The sequence below is a fragment of the Choloepus didactylus genome, chromosome 2, assembly GCF_015220235.1.
Source record: "Choloepus didactylus isolate mChoDid1 chromosome 2, mChoDid1.pri, whole genome shotgun sequence".
Classification (NCBI taxonomy): Eukaryota; Metazoa; Chordata; class Mammalia; order Pilosa; family Megalonychidae; genus Choloepus; species Choloepus didactylus.
Genome location: NC_051308.1, coordinates 77,499,260 through 77,520,965, shown reverse-complemented (window position 1 = coordinate 77,520,965; position 21,706 = coordinate 77,499,260). Strand labels below are relative to the sequence as shown.

Genomic DNA, 21,706 nt, shown 5'->3' with positions numbered 1-21,706 from the left:
GTTATACGGGATCTATGACTGTGAAAACCTTGTGGCCCACACTCCCTTTATTCAGTGTATAGACAGATAAGTAGAAAAAAAGGGGGAAAAGGTAAATGAACAATGGTGGGGGGGGAGGGAATATGAGATGTTTTGGGTCTTCTTTTTTACTTTTTAATTTTATTCCTTTTTATTTTGGAATAATGAAAATGTTGAAAAAATTGTGGTGATGAATGCACAACTATATAATACTGTGAACTGACTGTTTTACTTTGGATGATTTTATGGTATGTAAATATATCTCAAAAAATTGCATTAAAAAAACATATACAGATCCATTTTAAACAATTATACTAGCCATATGAAAATCTGCCAACTTAATTTTGTTCCAGAACAAACCAGGTATAAATGGATGGACAGTAAGGAACTACATAGCCACTAGGTGAATATGTTTCCTTTCTTGGTGGTAGTTTGTGGAATAACAGAGAAATAAAGTAGCAAGCTACCAATGGAACATTTGGGAAAAATATCTTATTATTTCCTTTTTAACCCATGTTAGCCATGGAATAGTTATCATCTTGCCCCGGTTAGGTCACTAGATACCTGTGTGTTTTGTCTTCTAAGGTGAGAAAAACCTTACACCAATCCTTACTTCAGATATAAGATGCCAGGCAAATATTTTCCACAAACACATTAAGTTCATCATTACTGAACGCACCCACCCCCCAACTCTTAGTAATGAATGAGTACACAAACAACATTTGGACATCAATCCTACAATGCAAGGATTTCCTGCAAAATATCTTTAATGTGTTTGCATTAGCAGCAAGCATCAGGATGTGCTAATTTTGGCACCATAAATTAGATGTGTAGCACTACACATTAGACACCAAGTCATCCCAACCAATACTTATCCATATGAATAGGAAAACAGAACAAAACATTGTTCTGATATAGGTTGCATTTACAAATTCAATAGTTTTTTCCAGAATTGAGGGCTGCCGTTTAGTTTTGTTAATGGTAAATAACAAGATTTAGAAGATAAAATGCTTCGCTGTTCTACTAGATGTCTTGCTATAATAAATGTACCCTCAACAAGTAAAAAAATTTAAAATCAGTGTTTCAAGTGCCAAAAATCATAGGTATGTTACTGTTCAGCAACTCCACTCAAATAAGCTTCAGTACTAAATTATTAAAAAAAAGAAAAAAAAAAAACACCATAGCTGAGCAAAAGCTTAGAAGTTTGCATTCTGGGTGTTCAAAAGAAACACTCCACTTTGCATACTTAGACTGTCATTCTGTGTCAATAATTTGAATCTGTCATGTTTTACTTCAACAGGTAAAACACTCTGCTGAGAATATAAAAAAATTATAAAAAAGCCATCATAAAAGAGTAAATATTGGTAGGCATGTCAGCTTTCTTTTAATATAAACAAAAATAGTCATGGTCATCTAGTTAAATAGACCTCTATTTTACAGATTGTTCCAGTTATTGAAAAAGGGCCCTTAAGAAACCCAACTGCCTACATCTTAAAACCCTATCCCCTTCCTGTCCCATAATAAACATTTGAGGGAAGAGTCATTTAATGTGCAAACTGGCAAAACAAATGTGGAGGAAAGGGGACTTCTTCAGATGATGTGGCCAATTCTTGGTTTATTCTTTTACAATATCAACTTCCAAAAAGTAACCAAAGAAGTTCTAAAAATACAGAAAACAGACCTTCATCTTTGCATTCCTTTCCAAATAAACACAAAAAGTATGTACAGCATGTTTAATAATATGCAATATGCAAAAGCTTTGTGTTGCTGTTAGCAACATCTATACCCACCCACCCTCCTTATTCACAAGTGTACCTATACTAAACACAATTACATCACTAAGCCTGTTAGTTTGAAAGGGTCTTAAATTTGTTAAAACTGAAACTTCTTTGTATAGGGGTTCCACTCATTTGACTCGGGGTTATAGACTTCCACCGTATTCAGAAATTCATTGCCATCAAATCCTCCCACTGCGTAGATGGTGTTCCCTACAGTTGCAATTCCAGCATTGCTCCTCGGTGAAGTCATGTTTCCCATCATCTTCCATTCGTTTCTAGTTGGATCATACATCTCCACACAACTGATGGCGTGAGAACCATCAAAGCCACCACCTACAAACAGTTTTCCTAAAAGAGAAATGAGATGGTAAATCTAGAAGCTAAAGTATAATTTTTAAAAACCCAGATCTCAGCCTTTTGCTAAAATATGTGGTTCTTAAGTAGAAATGCCTTTTTACTATCAAAAGGTATTTACTGAATGCCTAGTAATGTGGCAGGCAGGCATACTCTAATAGCTGGTGTACAAATTGTGAAAAAAATTGATAAAAACTCATTCCCACGTGGAACTCAGGCAATTTAATAAACTGGGGCAGATGGGAGGAAACAGCAGCAGCATCTAACAATCCTAACAGCAATTCTATATAGTTAAGTACTATTGTTACTGTTTACAGATGAAGAAACAAGAGGCAAAGAAATGGGGTAACTTGCCTGAAGACACAGCTAGTAAGCGGCAGAGCCAGAATAGTTCTGTGTACTGGACTAAGACTTGAAAGAAATGATAGGAAAGCAGATTTCAGATAACTCCGAAGTTTCTAGAACTTTCCAAGTGTAAAAATTATTTGGGTAAGGAAATTTCTTCTAGAAACAGACTGAAAGTTATCACTATTTTCAAATATACATGCAGACTGTTCAACAGATAGGATGACAGCATTAGAAAAAAATTAATTACTGATTCTCAAATTCATGACCTTCAATTAAACAGCCTGCATCCTTGTTTGTGTAACAGACACTGACAAAGTTCACAGCAGGTTCAAGGCCCCAGCCTAGCTTGCTAGCGTGTCTACACACTTCGGCTTTTACCAGTTAAGCCATAGCTTACTAAGATCCAGCTGTGTTTGAAAAACAATGTTAACTGAATTTATTATTTATTATTTATAATTTATTATTCTTGTTATACAAACATTAGGTAAATCAACAAAATGGATGTGAAGAGAGAGCTGTGTCAATATAAAACAAAGTTTAATGCTTTGGAAAAATTTGTTAAAATAGTCTAAAAGTCTTGTTTCCAGTTAGGTATGGAGGAGACAATTGGAAAAGACTACATGATTTGTACTTATTTTGTTTTGCAAATGTCTTTAAATTCTTGCTCTAAAGAAATAACCTCAAAATCCAAGATGATGCATTATGGGTAGGTCTTATGGAAGAAAATGACTTAGAACTTCTTTCAATGAACCCACCAGAAGATCATGAATTAGTATGTTATGTATCATGTATTATCAGTCTCTGATTAGAAAAGACTTTTCTGATGAACAAATCACCAAGCCCTAGGGTATCAGAAGAGATGACTACTTCTGAATTCATAATTATACAAGTAGATAGTTATCACTGATATTTTCTTAGAATTTTAGAATAAACTTTTGCCATTCACCTCCCCAAATCCCAATACTCACCATCAAGAACAGCTACTCCAGCTCCTCGCCTAGCCACATTCATGGGTGCAATTAAAGTCCAGGTGTTATTTTCAGGATTGTAACGTTCTACTGTGTTCAGACAATTCCAAGACTCTGCACCTCCTATTATGTACAAATAACCACCAAGCTCACAGACTGCAGACTGGTGTCTACCTATAAACAAGTCAAACCAAAATTATTACTACATCTTCCAAAACTGTAAGTGCATATTTGGACACACTATTGATTCAGGGGTCTTTTTTTTTTTTTTTTTTTTAATCAAGTTGAAGGGAGGAGGAGCGGGTAGTCAACTTACGGATGTTAAGAGGAGCACAGCTTGTCCAAGACTTCGTTATAGGATCAAATACATCACAATTTTTCAGTCCTTTTTGACCATATGGATCAGAGCCACCAACAATGTATAATTTCCCCTTCAGAGCACACACTCCTAAGTAAATACAAAATAAGGTTATATATTTTATGTAATATTTAAATACTAGCCATCACAAAAAAAAATATATTATTACCTGCATTACAACGGTTAGTCCTCAATTCTGGAACAGGAATCCAGTCATCTATGTTTGGATCATACATCTCTCCACAACTCAGGTCATCTGAATGGCCATTTGATCCACCTACCACGTAGAGCTGGCCCTATGCCAAAAGTGAGAGGTTAGAATTTCCATCATTCTAAAGTTTTAAGCAAAAGCTAAATATGGGTTGCTTCTGCAACACAGTGCACGTACCATGAGTACGGCCATTTGAAATCGGGCTCTTGGTGTTCTCATGGGAGCAAGAAAGGACCAGTGATCCGTATGCGGATCATAGCATTCAACTGTTCGAAGACATTCCTCTCTGTTATAGCCACCTGGTAAAAGAACCAAGGCTTTATATTTAAAATATTAAATCCAGAAGGGTTTAAGTAATCTTAATCTGCCCATCTTTATCCACACACTTCTTCAGGATCTATTAGTTGATGTTTTTATCTAAGTGCTTGTTATAGTGAATAAATTGTTTAGTCTTAGCTTAAAAATTAGGAGAACAACTTGCTCACTTTTTAAAAATTAGAAATAGACACTGACCTGAAAGTTAAACATACATATCTGTTTACTTGTTAAAGAACAATCCAAATTGGAATGCCAAGAAAGAGGGCATACAGAACACTCTTCCAAAGCCTGCATGTCACAAGCCAGTGTAAATGCCCAGGGTTAGCCAGTTGAATGTTTCCGATAAGAAAGCACTTGTCTTTCTGTTCTTACCTGCAGCTATGAGTCTGCCATTCATCTCTGCTGTTCCCAGACCAGATCGTGCATACTGCATAGGAGACATGGGCTTTTCTATTGGTTCATCTGGTTGCATTTCAAAGCTTAAACTCTTAATTAGTCTTGGTGTACTTGTCGGTGAGCTCTGTGGACTGTTTCGCCCATGAAGGAAAATTACACAGAATATACCATCCAGCACAGCCAGGCACAAGTAAGTATTATCTGTAAGCAGAAGAGTTCTACATAAGATGCAATTATTACTACTTCTGGTTGCTGTGTGATCTTGCACCAGGTTCCATGTTCTCCAGATTCCAGACTGGAAAAACCTATTATTTTCCAATTTTAATTGCTTCTGAGTTTTTTCTTCGAAGAGTCAATTTAGATGGCTCCGCTCAGTGCTCCTTCTTAAAAATAAGTAAATAAATAAACTGAAGACAATCTAGCAAATGCTGCACACTTACTTGAAGTCTTTTCCGAAGCAACGATTTTCCACTCATGCTTAGGGCTTTGTACTGTAGCATTTGGAGAAGAGAGACATCCAGTAGAACTGCTACTTATCTGCTTATGGCCATTCTCACGTGGTGGCTTTTTCTGCAAAATCAAAAGGTAGCTACAGAAACCTAGCCAAAGACGATCCACTGATGTACCTTTGTTCCTGAGCTATTCAACAATCTTGACAAAACACTTAGTATCCTTTGTTTATGTATGACAGTTTATACACACCTAAAGTTAATACAAAACTTTCCAATTAACACAAAATACTTAATAACATCTCTACTTAATAACAAAACAACCACACCTACACAAATTGCCGGGACAGAAAAAACTCAGTTTAAACAATTTAAAAAAACAGGTTGCAGATAAGTATCAGCATGACATCTTAAGGGGGATTAAAAAAGAAAGGCAAAAACAACCCACAATCCACATAAGATCATATACTCCTTATATTAAGTACAGAATCTTCCAAAACTGTTATAAATTTAAAATTTGGCATGAATTAACTGAAAGAATACACTAAACTGTCTCCATGAGACTGTCAAACCTAACCAAAGCCCACATGTACTGCTATCTTTCATATAATGCCAGCAAAAATAGACATCCATCCATCCAGACCCTTTGAAAGTATTTTACACGAAAAAAAAATCAACAATTACAAGAATCACTTACAGGTATTATTTCTTTAGGGCTACCTTACAGATATTATAGAGTGATTTTTCTAGACAATATAACTATACCAAATCACAAAAATAAAAAAACAGTAATCCGAAGTGAAACCATACTACTAAACCAAACATTCACAAATGTGGCACTAAAAGAGGGGAAATGAGCAAAGCCAGCAATTTTTAAATGATTGTTAAGAAAACTATATTGTGTTCTCATATATGAGTTCACTTACATGATTTTCTTTCAATTACTTGCAACTTCCAAACGAAATGATTATATGGAATTGGAAGAGTGACAAGTACTCTGGGAGGAACTGCCAAATGAACAGATACTACTTTCTGTACAGCCAAGTCTGCTCATCCACTTATTTTGGTCCCAGGGCCAGAAGAACAAGAGTTGGTAAGATTTCTAATAGAAATTCCTGTCTTTACTGGAAGCAAAAAGCCAAGTAATAGGGAAAAAAAAAAAAAAAAAAAGGCAGCTACTTGAAAAGCTGTAAAAAAATATATTAAAAGTTTGGTTTGGGCTATTCAGCAAGCAAGGCTACAGGCAAACTTTTTCAGAGAAAAGGCAGGGAATGTTCCATGTTAATGATTATCATTAAATTTCCATTTAATCCCATGCCAGTTACTGTTAGGCACTTTATTCACATCATCTCCTTTAATTACTCCTATGGAGGAGAGTAATTACCTATCCATTTCATAGATGAAAAAATTCAAATTCAGAGAAGATATGCATTGCCTAAGGCTATCCAACTATAATAAAAATTAGGAATTCCCTCTCAGTATAAAGCCCATCCTCTTTATATATGACAAACTGTGTCCTCTGCTACTAGGAATCACAAGACACAAAGCCCCGTTGTAAACTGTGGGAAGAGGGGGTCCAAAGCATCACAAATTGATGATGTTTAAGAGGTTGTATTGCAAAAAGAAAACTGTTCTAATGAATAGACTGTAATTGAAAGAAAATGAGTATAAAAAAGTAAAGCATTATAGCAATGAGGACTACAAGTGTTACATTAACAAGTCACATAGAAATGCTGGTTAATCCTTTATATTATATTTATATTAATTATGGACTATTTTCAAACATAGCCCTCTCTCATCTTCAAATTTTCCTATATCAACTCTTCCCACCCAATCTACGAAAGGTCCACACTTCCTTCCCATCTGGCTAACCAAGAGGGTAGTCTCTAGAGGCTATCTCTTCATCAGCCACCATCACTTCTGAAGCTAAGGGATTCCTTAGCCTCAATACTGTTTGGAAATTATATCCACACTAAAGGTTACTGAGTGACTTCCTAAAACCAATGTAAAAGTATGTACAGGTTTGTACCTATTATGTACCCCAGAAAAGCTTACGTTCTTTTAATCCAATCTTGTGAGGACAGACCTATTGTGGGAGGAAATTTTTGATTAGGTTTTTCCATGGAGATGTGACTCTGCCCATTCAAGGTGGGTCTTAATCCTCTTGCTGGAGTCCTCTATGAGAGGATAAAAGGGAGAGACACTGTGGAGAGAGCTCAGAGAAGCTAAGAGAAAGAAAACACCCCGGGAAAAGCAAGAAGGACCCACAGAAACTGAGAGAGCCATTTAGAAACCAGAACCCAGGAGAAGTACCAGCAGATGTCGCCATGTGCCTTCCCATGTGTCAGAGGAACCCCAGATGCCATTGGCTTTTTCTCAGAGAGGATATCTACCTCTTGATGCCTTAATCTGGACATCTCATGGCCTTAGAACTATAAATTTGCAACCTAATAAATCCCCATTGAAAAAGCCAACCTATTTCTAGTATACCACATTCTGGCAACCCTAGCAAACTAAACACCTTATTTTACATGACCTCTTGGGGGATGATCTGACAATTGATGTTTGGTCCTCCTTAAAACTTTTTTCTCCTATGGTAGCTTTTACAGCACAATTCTCTTATCATTGTCCGCTTACCTTTCTAATGGCTCCTTTTCAACTTCCTCCTCCTATTCCTGAAACCTAATGTGTATCCCCTCATCTTTTAAATCTTACTCTATGATCTCTATTGATGGCACCATGATTTAATGAATCACATGTCAGAATCTCACTCTCAAATTCTTCCGATACCTAATTTTCCTAAATAATCACTAAGTCCTAACTTACACAAACATAAAATGTCTAGAATAAATCTGTTCTTCATGCCAATCAACCCCTTATCATTTTTTTCACCCAAACTACTGCTTACTATTGTCAATGAATTGTTCTCACAAGTTTTAATCTACCACCTCCCTAAGACTACCACCTAATAGTTAACCATTTGTCTAAAATACGACTATTAAATAATGTACAAATGTTTGCTATATGGAAATACCATAATTTAACCAATCCTCCTATTGCTGGACTTATGATTTGCCTAGTTTTTTCACTATTGTTAAAAAGTTGTGATATGTATCTGTCTATATCACTCTACTTCCTTGTCTAAAATTCTGTGAAGGCTCCCTACTGCTTAAAAGATATAGTATAAGCTCCATTCAGATGGCATTTACCTACTTTCCCAATTTTGTGACCTATAATCTAAAACTTTTCTCCTTGCACAGATATTTTTTGCTATCCAACCCAGTTACCTCCATCTGCCATGCAAATTCTTCTAAATCCTAGGATTGCTCAAATGTTGCCTCTTTTGTGAATTCTCCTGATTATCTTGTCTCTATTATACCCTCCTCCCAATGCCTTTTGTGATACCCATATATCTGTCTTGTGTCACCTACTCCTACAAAGTCCTGCAAGCAGAAACTGTCTTTTTACCCATTTTTGTATCCGCATTCCTAACAGCATGACGTGCTGTCAGGCACTCAACCTCTGCTTATTGAAAAATATTAATTTTTTAAAAATAATACCAAAAATATTAACTTATAATATTTAGAGTTCAGAGGGAAAAATACCCTAAATGTTCAAAATATACAAGCAAGAACAAAGTTCTCAACTAATTCAAATCTGAAAAATTTTTAGGAGAATAAAGCTATTCAGCCATTACTGCCACAGAACACCACAGAAATGTAATAAACACTTTATATGACCATTTAAGTTACTACTGAGTCTCTATCATTTTACCTTCTAATTGTTAAGAGAAAACACTCCACATTCTGGGTCAACTCAGCCTACTTGATACAATTTATCCCTCACAAATACAATGTTGAGCTAAAGGACAGACACAAAATACATACTGGGATCACCATTTATACAAATTTCAAACATAAGCAAATAAATCTATTGTGTTACAAGTTAGGATAATGGTTTCTCTTGGGGTAGTATAGAGAAATGATTAGCAAGGGGGAAGAGGAGGGCTTCCAAGGGTGCTAGAAATCCTTCTTCTCTTCTTGACCAGGTCAGTGTCTACACTGGTGAGCTCATTTTGTGACACTTATGATTAGTGTACTGTTCTGTGTATTACTCATCCATAATATAACTAAAAATGTTTACACCTGAGATGTTTCATCTCATATTGTTGGAAATGTGTTCAAATAAAGTATTAGTTTACCTACTAAAGATAGGGTAAAAATGAAACTGGATTTTATAAGTCAAAGTACATTACTTAATCAGCACAACGGAACTATACTGTTTTAAATTGTTTTGCTCAAGCATCTAGATCAATTTGTAACATTTGATCAATCATGCCATTTTTAAGTTTATTACATTGTATAGTCCACCTTCAGTGTACCTTTTCTAATTTCAAATAATAAAATAGCTCAGCCATTATAAGAAACATCAAAAAATTCTGTTTATAATCATCAACAATGACAGATTTCCCCAGTACCTTTTTAAAATTGGGTCTAAAAGTCATTCCTGTTGCAAGCAACTACTTTTCAAAATCTAACCACAATAATTCCTAATTGCTTCATCTTACTGGCCCTTTTTCTTACTGTTTGGAAATCCTATTTTGTGAGAAAAGTACCTAAATAGGATTCCCTAATTTATTAACTTCTTTAAATGTGGCAAAAATGCTAGTAAATCCTAAAAAAGATAAGCTTGTTTTGTCCCAATAATGTTTCTGTCCAGTTATACCAATGCAACTCTTCTACTTTCCTTTATTAAAGGAAAATTTAAGTAAGCTATATAATTCTCCAATTAAATTTTAACCTGAGGTTACCTCAGACTGTGCAATGTGTACCTGCACAAACTGAATGTGGTCATCATCACTGCCAAACACCTCAGCCTGTCCATCTAGTAGATTCCCATCAAGCAGCTTGTGATCAGCTGAGTAGTACAAGGTTTGAACCTGCAAAACAGCAACAGAATACCCATGTGGCTACGGTCTCCATGGCTACTCCACTAGTATGCAGATTAAACAAACGCCTCAAGGTAACCTCCAGTGTGCTTCTTGAGCTTGACATCTTACTCTGGCAGGATCATGAAGTAAAGAAAAATACATGTCATGGTGGAAAAACAAAAAAAAAATAATAAAAATAACAAAATAAAATACAAAATTTTCTAATATTGGTTGAAGAGTCCTTGGCTTGAAAGAAATCTTCATTTTTCACAGCTTCTATTATATAACATTAAGAAAAAAAGCACTAGTACAATATATAGGCTCTTAAGGAATATACATATTTACAATAAAATACTGAATATGATTTCCACCTTTAAAGATAAGTAGTTTTATGTGCATAAATATATTTCCCTCCTGGGCAGAACAAGCAATGTCAAGAAAAACAGATTAAAAAAAAAATGCAAAAATTCAAACAAGCTGTTGAAATACTTCCTTTAACAGATGCAAAACATCTGCTTCTCAAGTGGGAAACCATACAGAATTTAAAGATCACCTGTTAGCCTTTCAGAACATAATGATAACTGAATTTTTGAAGGCCTAACAGATTTGGTAAGCCTTTAGCATATCTGAAAGGCTTAAGTGGAGCGATGAAACTCAAGGTTACTCCACTGCTCCACCTACCTATTTTTAATTCCCATCATTTCTCCATCAATTTTAGTTTTCTCCTTGTGGACTTTTAAAAGGTGGCCTATGTTAATTAAATGGCTATATGTATGAACAACACCATTGAAAAACACAAAGCTTTAAAGATAAGAATCCTGTAAAGGAGTAAACACCATTAAATCATCATCGTTCTCTGCCCACAGCGGATTTTTCTTAGGAGAACTGGGGCAGGACTGCTGCTTCTTTACGTGTCAATACACTTGAGGTTTCTTCTTGTTTCTTCAGTCTTGGGTATCCTAGTTTTGTTAATAAACCTATGGGGAGATAAATCAATGGGGAGGAACAACCATTAGAAGCTTTTACCTACTTGTCAAATTTAAAGCAAAAACCTGTGAAGAAAAATTAAGAATCTACAGAAAATCTCCGTACCACCTCCCATTTCTAAAGCAAATTACATGCTACTTTAAAGAAAGTTAACAGCACATAATAAGCAAAGAAATAAAAAAAAGAAAAGCAGAAGACCAAACTGAACAGTTCATTCAGCTCACCTGGACACCCCCCCTGTTTCTCAGCTTAGGGGTACCTATAGCAAAATTTAAATTCTTTAGGGTCATGGTTATAAAATAAAAGTGAAAGGGAATCCTTCATGTTACAGCAAAATAATTTTTAAGAATTGTTGAATCCCATTTACTTAAAAACTAACCTCTTCCATCAGCTCTTCCAGACTGTCTCCATTCTCCCAGATGCTACGCTGTACCCAGTTGATTACCTTTGTATACAATTTGCCATTGCTGGGCAAGCAAACATTATCTTCAAGCATTACCTCCAACTAGAGTTGGGGAAGAACAATGACACACACATCAGTGTTAAGCCTCTTAATTCTCAGTTAAATTCTCAAATTCACAATATGAATCTGTCATAGATGCCCAACTGTATTCCATACAGTTACATTACATAACTGTATTCCATACAGTTACATTAATTTGTAAGGAAACTGGTAGCAAAAAAAACAAACTGGTAGGCAGAAAACCATTACACTGCTAAAAATAATTTCAATGTGGTTATCTTTTTTATAAACATTATTCATTTGCTTGAGACATGGACAAAGATTCCATGCCTGCAACTATGGCGTTCACACCTTACCTTTAGCCTTGGAAGTTTAAGAAACTCTTCCTCTTCTGAAATTTGTAACAAATGTTCCTGAATATAGGAATCAACCTTATTCAACAAACGGGAATCTCCCATACAACTTGCAAAATTTCGGTAAGAGATGCAGCTGGTAACATCCATTCTAGATAGTAAGTAATCGCCACAAACCTTGGAAAAGAAACACAAGTACCAACATTTCCATACATTTTATTCAAAAAAATATTTGATACTCAGTGTATAAGGACTATGTGGAGATATAAAGATGAATCAAAACACTCCTGCATTAATGGAACTAGTCTAACAGTGGGGATGACACATGTACAAATGATAAAGACCAGAGAATCCCATGCAAATGTGTAAGTTGTTTTAAGAGACACAACAAACTGAAATGCTACATAGGTTCAGAAAAGTAGTATCAGAATACTTAGGTAAGGCTTCATGAAAAGCAGGTATCTGAATTGGTCTCTACAGGAGAGATGATGTTGATATTAAATGCAGATAGAAACTAGGGAAGATGCTGCAAACAATTTAATTTGGCTGGAGCACAGGATAAGATGACTAGGAAATAATTTTGGAAGGATGGCAACTACATTAAAGGAGAACTTAGAACGCTAAACTCAGACATAAGTGCTATAAATCATAGAAGGATTTTTGAGCAATGTCATTAGAGAAAAGACCAACAAACTTCCTTAAAGGGCCAGATAGTAAATATTTTAGGTTTGCCTGCTATACTATCTGTCAAAACCATTCAATACAACTTGTAAACTCTTACTGTAGCTGGGAAGCAGCCATAGACCATATGTAAATGAACGTACATGGCTGTGTTCCAATAAAACTTTATTTACAAAAACAGGCAGCTGGTCTGCAATCTGTAGTTTAATGACCCCTGTGTTGGAAGCTTAAATGCTTTTCTCCCCTTGAATTATCAAGCACTTCTCACTAGAAGTGAGTAGAAGGAATACTTTATAGAGGAACCCAGAAGTGCAGGAGAACAGAGAATTGAATATGTAAGTTATGTGAATAATTCTTGAGAAAAACAGAAGAATATCTTAATTCATGTTATCTCCAACTGCCACAACCACCCTGTCAGAGATGACTGTTGGAATAGCAAGATTTTAGCCCAAATTATCTTTAAGAGGAAGTGCAATCTTGCTACATTACTACAGCCAAACAGTGATTTAAGTGAAAATAAGTTCACTTATAAGTTCTGTTCTCTGGGAAAAAAAGACATGTTGGGGGAAGAGGGAATAGCTAGACATGTGAATGTTATTAGTTTTTCTCTTCCTGAGAAAGGAACATTTTCATATTCTTGAGACTAACAAAATGTTTGATGACAAATTTTATATTCTGATCATACAAAATAAGACTCCCTAGAAACAATAATCCTTATATATTACATCTGGTACTCTACCTGCTTTACTCGGTCCATCTTCAGCTTTTTTTGCTGCAGAATAAACATCTTTTACTAATTCCTTATCAGCTTTCAACCTATTAAAAAAAAAGTTCTTTATCATATATGATACCAAGGCCTAAAAAGAGATACTTAATTTAAATAAATTTACAGACTTGGAATTTCCTGGTGATAGTCCCTAATTATATGGTTTACTTCAAAGTACTTACTGAGCAGTATAGGCATAATTCAGTAAGACTTCAACAGCTTCTGGGTTGAGATCATCGAATTTAACATGAGAAACTCCATGAGGATCACTATCAGTATTAAAAATTTCAAATAAATAGGGGCTGCAGCAAGCCAGGACTGCTCTGTGCGCTAACATCTCATGTCCACAGACCTAAAATTACAAAGAATCAAAATTAGAAGTATTGTAGACTAGGTTTTTCTCTAGCTAATTACTATATCAGACTCCACTGTCTTACATTTCCAGACAAAACATTCTTTCTTAAAGTTATTTCATTAAATGCCTACCATGAAAAAGAAACTAAGCAAACCTAAGAACTTATAGCTTAGGAATAAAAGATGAAATCTGTAAGCCTTTAAGTTTTAAATACCTGAAGTCGAACATCACAGAATTGGCCACTTTTCCTCAGGGCATTTAATTTGGCGACGGAGGACTCAATAAAATTTTCATCTTCGAACATTAAATATCCGTTGGGAATCATTTTTCCTTGTAAATTTGGCTAAATGGCAGAAAGGAAGCTGAGTTATCTTATTTGCAAATGGTGGTTTTTAAAATTATATTTTAAAGGGTAATACGGTATCCTTATTCTCAAATTCCATCCTACATATAACACATAAGTTTTGTCACACAAAAACACTGTTGAAACAATGATGGCACTGACTATCTATTCTTGCTCATAAGTCTTTTTAAGAATTCATACAACAGTGGGTGTGGGTATCTCAACAATTTTGGCCTGGTTTCCATGTCTATTAATATTTGCTCTGAAGGGAAGGAAATGGAAATCCAGCCCTGCCTCATACCCATATAACAAGCAGCCTAAAAGTCTGGAAGGAAGTGAAATAGCCATCATATATAGATTTCCTTGGATTTGGTCTGCTGTCATCCTCTTATTAACCTATGAGAAAAAACTTATATATCCCAAGCCTACCCTTCTTCAGTTTCCTTAAAGAGCCCCAATATGGCTATATTCCTCAGAACGTATATAATCAAGACTCAGATGTGGAGAATTGTCCAACTCCCTCCACCCCTGTCTAAAACACACACCTAAAGTCTTGCCACTATAATATCTGCCAAATGATTTTCACAAATGCTTTGAAGTACATGAAATAGGATAATTACAGAGATGAACTTAAATTCTGTTCCCTTTCCAATATTCTAAGTCACTTTATCTCATACGATTACGATAGAAATTTATATTCTTTTAAAAAATTTCCACTTCACCTCTACTGTAAACAGTTGACTAATGGCTACAAAACTCCATCATTAAAAAGCAGTGATAAAAGATTTCAGTTTGAAGTAACTTATTTTATTTGAATTCAAAATAGTTTACAAAAGGGAAAAATAGAAAAATGTTTTTTTCTACAAATGGTATGATTACTGACTTGTCTTTTTAAAAATTACGAAAGGCTATTACTGCACTTCGCACAATCTTCAGGAAACCAATGTGTCTTCAGGCTGGAATTGGCCATAAGTATTTACTTACCTACTATAATGGTGAGAAATGTATTTCTGGGAAGTCGTAAATAGTCCAAGGGCACAGGAGTGTTAAAACGCAGCACGTGGTTGTGGTAAGAAGATAGGTGATTGAAGAGAAGGCAGATGGGTCTTAAACTCTAATGGTGATTCCAAAACGATCAGGCTTGAAAATGATGTAATCAACTCCTTAAGAGCTATAGACATGAATTTCTTCTGTGATAATCATGCATCATAATCTGAAACAATGATAAATTTGTTAGATATTGAGAACCATCAAAATCTGCCATTGATCTAGATAGAGCAAGTCATAAAAAGTAATTTCTGATCTTGAAGAGCTCAAAATCTTGAGTAACACCAAAAATATTCACATTGCAGGGAAAAAAAACTAACAAAAATGCAGTTATATGTTAACATTTTATCCTGAACTTGCAACTACTCAGGTGATCGTTAAAAAAAAAAAAAATTCCTCCCCTGGAGAGCAGGAGCTAATGAATTTTATAGTTCAAGCTGGATATACAAGAACAGAGAACAAACAGTTAATTCTAATGTTCTTTACTATTATATTCCAACAATTTGGTAAATGTGATTTGGCAGTTTTCTAAAACCTACTAAAATACAGTTGAGGAATTTCACTAGCCAGCAAGCAACCTTTTGGTATTATTCCTAGACCTGTATACAATTTTACAGTCAAACCAGATATACTGTTCCCCAAAACGTGCTATGTACTTCCTAGCCTGGTACCTTTACTCAAGTTGTCCTCTACCTGGAATGCCCTTAACCCAACCTCTGCCAGATGAAATTTTACCTCCTCCATAGAGCCTCTGCCAAATCCAGCCAGCTGAAAAGTAGTTTTTCACCATACTCTCATACAGAACCCTCTCTGCAAGGTATGTATGATCTTCCAGCTAGTTTGTTCTGTGTTGGGCTTATATGTACCTGCATCTCCCTTGATTCAAGGTCCCTTTGAAAGCAGAGCCTCTGGCTTGTTCATCTTTGCATTCATCCCATCTCACCCCACCACAACTAGTCTAGAAATCTGAACATAAAGATGATTGATTTGTTGAAATGAACCGAATAGGCAAAAAGGAAAATGTTGATGCCTATACTCTGTATGATTATTTTTCTGGCTTATAGTAATAAAACACTAATGCATTAATTCTAGTTCAAACCATATCTTCAGGGAAATGCTATTCAGTCTTAAAACCTACTCTTTTTCCCTTGTTTTCATGTCATCAATTTCAAGTGTCCAACTCACACGTTACTTATTTTTCAATCACCCTGACTGCTATACTACTACTAACTCAGGAAACCAGATCTATAATAAGAAATTATTTGAAAGACAGGTATACTTTAAAAAATGGACATCTTAAAGTTACCTGGATTTGCCTTATACAATCAAACCCACAATTCTAAATCTAACAAATAAATCAAAGTGAATAGTTACCCCAGGACCCACTGAATCTGGTCCAGCTCTAATTCAGCAAACCTGTGTTAAGTTCAACATATGCACAAATCTGTAAAAGAGCTGGATCCCATATGCCCTAACTGGTTTCACCATAACTTACATTTCATTTCAAGGAAACCCAAGTATTCTGACTCAGGTTGGGATTGTTGTCACTGCTTACCCCTGAAACAACAATATCATTCCACTATTTAATATTTTCTCTGCTCTACACTCTCACCTAGGTTGGTTAATTCAGTAGTATTTCTAAGAAACCAGTGCTAACAAGAAATGCTTTCCAAATACACACAATTCTATGTAAATACAGAAAGAACACAACTATCCTAAAGAAACTTTCAAACATTTTCAGCAAATACCTGGCTCAAAATAAGAAAATCTAATACACTAGAGTGACCAATAAACAGAGAAAGCTGGAAATTCCTCCCCTCAATTTCATACCCTACTCTTAAAACAAGGGTGAAAGAGGGGGAGATCCCATGCTAGTTATGTTGATATGATTAAAATCCATCTTCTGAAAATCCAAAAAGATTGTAAGACAGAAATTTATAAAATTTTAAACTTTGAACAGTTTTATTCAGTATTTACTTGTAAACTAGTCTTGACCTAAAACAAGAATTTAAAATGACATTTATTTATATAATTTACAAATTAGAAGATTCATCATAAATTTATTTTGGAAACAAAAAATAATTGATGGTTAAAATTACTGCAGTGTTTTGCTAGAAAACACTGGAGAATTGTTTGAACAACTCTTGGCATACAATTTGTACACTATGGTTATTGGTTCTGCAATAGGGTAAGTCCTACTACATTTAGTAATCAATGCCTTAATACAAACTCTTCTCTTAAATATCTACTAATTGGTACAACCCTACTTGATTTTAAAAGTTAACCCAAGTCCGGATGGCATTTAAGCTAATGCAAATATTTTATTCAATTACTTGTCCTCATACACGACATGTCCCTACTCCCACCTACCCATTCCCGAGTTTGGAGTGAGTCAGATCAACTAATGCCTGCAAAACCATGTCTTTAAAGTTTACATTCAAGTGCACTAAAGTAAGCTTGGGCAAAGTGAGTTTTAAGCTGCCCCCAAAATTCAGAGATCATCTTAGTTTGATCTATGAAACAAAAGCACAATAACTAGTACAGTAAGAAAAGGAGGCTAATTTTTCCTTTGAAAAACCACACCAAAATCTCAAAACATCTCAGAGCCAAACAACTTAGAATTCATATCATATCAGAAAAAACCGTTCTGATACATTTCAGTTCCTTATTATGGCCAGTACAAGAAAAGGGAAACAGAAAATTCATAAATGAGTAATTAAACTGCTTTAGTAATGCCCAGATGCTTACAAGTCACTGAAGCCCCAGAAAAAGATTAGCTTAACTGAAATACAAGTCAACAGGCCTTATCAGCGAGTCCTAAAAAAGTAGACAGAATAGTGCCTCCCCACAAATTATTTTGCCTTTAGTAAGAGCAAGATAAAACATTATTGTCAAATTTTCAAAGCATCCTTAAAATCTCAATTATATAAGAAAGGCAACCTTTTGAGGGCAGTAAACTCACACAAAGTAGCAATCAATTCCATTCTAAAGGAGTACAAAGGAAATCAATGGATCTTTTCAAAACCAGAAGTTATTGCTTCCCAGTGTCACCTCAGAAACCAGGATCACCATTCATCTATATCAAAATTCATCAACCTCACTTGCTCCATGCTATGTAACTGTCATTTCACAAACATCTGTGCACCAAACATGTGCCGGGCACAATCTGGAATGGGATGTTCTTAATACAATGAAGTTAATTCAATTCCCCAACCTTCAGCACTTCACAGACCAGCCAGGAAGACAGATAAACTGAGCAGTTAAAATATCTAAAACAAAGGGTAAAAAAGGTGTGACAATATTCATAGTCCAGAAACTGCAGAAATGCTCCAACAGATTGTAGATTTGCAGCACAAATATGGTAAAGTGGTGGGAGAGGAAGTGAAAGAATAATGTTAAGGTTAAACAATGCTAATTTGGAAGAACAGATGAGGAATTTTAAGCAAGGAAGCCGCAGGACTCTAGCAGAAATTTGGGGATGGTCTGGTGGAATGGGTACAACAGAAGCCAAGCAATTGTGTAAAAATGCCTTCTTAACTAAGATCACGAGGTTTAAGGTATTTTTTAGCTTGGAACACAAATTAAGACAACAGCTATAAAAATTAATTAAATAGTAATTAACTATAATTCATAGTTAAGTAACAAAGATTTAATCTATTAGGAAAATACAAAGGAAAATCATTATCAAAACCATTATCAAAATTTAAAAATTCAAGAAGTGTCACATTTTTAACTTGCTGCATGGTGAGAGATAGGAAGCAAGGAAATAAGGAATTTGGTTTTGGATGTGGTTATGCTGAGGTACCTGCTGGGCATAGGTCTAGAAATCATCTACAAGGTTGTAATTAAGCTAGGCATACATAGTCCATGTCTCTAACAAAAACCTAGAAATCATTCTTATTCACAATAGTCTAGAGCAACACAATACGTCTCTAGAGCAACATTTGGGGTGGGGGTGTAGGATTTGACTATACAACTGTTAAAAAGTCAATGAAATGATTTTTTAGAGGTACTTCATCTTAGCATCAATGATTAAGATCCCTAACAGGAAAATATCTTATGTTAAAACACATTCAACTACCACCTAAAATATTCTTCAAGCAACAAAAACAAAACTCCACTCCAAAGCAAGCAACCAAAAAAACATCAATTTAAAACAGACTAAAACCTGAAATGCTTTGTTTTGCGGAAGAAAGTTAGAAAACTACAAATTAAGAACACAGCTATGAAATTAATAGCTATTAATTAACTATAACTCATAGTTAATTTAAAAGTTCATCTATTAGGAAAACACAGAGAAAAATCATTTTATGACTTTTTGTGGTCAGCGGCTCAAAACCAGTTTACCTCCCAACCACAGAATTATAGACGTTTGATAAATTGTCTGCCATAGGCATCAAATGATTCTAGCCTCAATCCAATTATAAATGATCAATATTTTCCTCATCCCCAAATTTAAAAAACAAAATTGCTCCTTTAACATCGTAAGACAAGTTTCAGCACGAATATGTCTAAAACTAGTCATCAGTACATTTTAAATCCCTAAATCAACAGCTGGTCCTAGAATTGGCAAAAGAAGTAAGGCCTGTGGTAGTACTTGTTCTACTATTAAGAGTACTACTAGGTTTCCAGAGTTTAGATTTTATTAGTTAACATGAGATCGCAACACCCAAGTTCTTAAATAACAGCTTAACACCAGGATGTTCCAATCCAACATCACTGACGACAGACATTAGGAAGCAAAAATGCGCCAAGTATCTGATTTCTACTTGCTATAGTGTTTGAAACGCCACTGGTTTCAAACTAATAGATTTGCTACTATGTATTGGAAAAAAAAAGTGAATTATTTCTTGAGTATCTATGGTTTAAGTTTGCCTACGTGCAACCCTCAGTCTGATACTGCAAGACACCTTCTTACCACCAAGAGCTTATAACCAGAAACCCTTTGCAAAATGAATTGAAGAAAAAAGAGCAAACCTTTCCACCGATTTCTTACGTAAAAAATAAAGTGGCGAGTGGCCCAGACTGACTGGCCAGCTCCGCAGCCCCAGGCCTTCCTCCCGCCCGGTCCCGCCGGCGCCCACTCCGAGGCGGCGAGGCGAGGCGCCCAGCGCCCGCACACCCCCTGCCTAGGATTGGCCGTCCTCGCAGTCATTCAGCGCCGACACGTCAGGGCAGCCGCTCCCTCCTTCCTCCCGCCCCCTTCTCCCCGCGCTTGGCAAGAAGAGCGGGCAACGTGGAGCGGGAACAAAGGACCCCGCGGCCCACGGCAATAGGGGACGCGGTGCCACCCCACTCCAGGCCCAGGGTAGGGCTCCCCACCCATACGCTCCGGGTCCCGGGAGATCTCACATAGGAGAGTCCAGACCCCCAGCAGACGGACACGCCAGGCGTCCGCTTCTGACAGCGAAACACGGGAGATTCCCGCGCCCTCCTTCCGACGGGTCATTCTCGTCCGGCGACACCCACGTTCCCGCAGGCCCCTCGAGCAAATACCTCCGTTCCTCCCGTTCCTCCCGTTCCTCCCGTCCTGCTCCCCTGCCTTGGCTGAGAGAAGGGCCACGAGCTCCCGCGCTCCTGGAGACGGCCGGCACCCGCCCTCGGCCGCCAACGCGACCCGGGAACCATGGCAGCGCCCTCAGCGCCGGGCCCGTGCGGCGCCAATTCCTAGTCCCAGAGAGCGGCGTGGTGGCCTGAGCGCCCTGCCCACGGGACCCAGCTACTGCTCCCCGCTTCCCACCCTTCCCTGGCCGCCCGCACCATCTCTTCAACTCAGGTTCCGGCCGGGTCCTCTCCCTCCTCCACGGTCGGTAGGACCCGCGCGTATTACCTGGTTTTTCTCTTTAGAGATAGAAAAATTCATCTCTGGCGTTTCGATCGGGAACAGGAGGAAGCGGGCGGGAATCGGCCCAACAGAAAACACCTCGAGACCGCAGAGATGGGGGAACGATCTGGCGGGAGGACGAGGGGCCAGTCCACGGAAGCTGAGAGCAGTGCGGAGGGCCACTGAAGGTTCGCGGGGACTTGCTCGCTCGCTGGCACAGTAGCAGGAGAAACTGCGCCCAGCAGCTCCGAGCGACCGACCTCCACGCGCGTCCAGGAGACACTGCAGTTTCGCCGCCCGCTCGCGCCGCACCCCCTAGCACGTCACCACGTGCGCCGTTGCCGTCGCCGCCGCAGCAAACACCTCCCCGCCGCTTCCGGCTCGAATCAATCGGCAAATCAAAGGCGAGCACCAGGAAGATCTCCCGCGGAGCCCCGCCTCCGCTCGCGGCCCCACCCCCGCTCGCCCCGCCCCGCCCCGCCCCGCCCTTCTCCTTTGCCCGCTCAGGTTCCTTCCTTCCCGGCTCAACTAGGTCAGCGCAAGGTGATCTCAGGGAGAGAGGCAGTGCTGTAGCCGCGCCTCCTGCTTATCAGGCCGTCGGGTCAGTCCCTCGCCCCGCACCCTCCCATGGCTTCCGACCATCTCGGAACAGGTTCCCTCCAGCTGCCCTCACCTGCTCTGCCTCCTCCCTCGGGCACAATAGCCAAAGAGATCAGACGTGGGAGATTAGATTTCTCCGCGTCAGACTTAAGCCTAGGT

The 21,706-nt window shown here is 37.5% G+C and overlaps 1 protein-coding gene across 1 annotated transcript; it reads right to left on the bottom strand.

Annotated features, from left to right (window-relative positions):
• Positions 1-749: 749 nt before the first annotated feature.
• LOC119526221 (influenza virus NS1A binding protein) lies at positions 750-21,256 on the bottom strand. Its single transcript, XM_037825161.1, is given in 16 exon segments — positions 750-2,144; positions 3,467-3,640; positions 3,783-3,914; positions 3,994-4,120; positions 4,213-4,334; positions 4,726-4,950; positions 5,190-5,319; positions 10,030-10,137; positions 11,495-11,620; positions 11,935-12,108; positions 13,352-13,381; positions 13,383-13,428; positions 13,561-13,730; positions 13,948-14,076; positions 15,061-15,289; positions 20,954-21,256. Coding segments are annotated over 14 exon segments (1,929 nt in total). The 5' UTR covers positions 14,059-14,076; positions 15,061-15,289; positions 20,954-21,256; the 3' UTR covers positions 750-1,890.
• Positions 21,257-21,706: the final 450 nt, after the last annotated feature.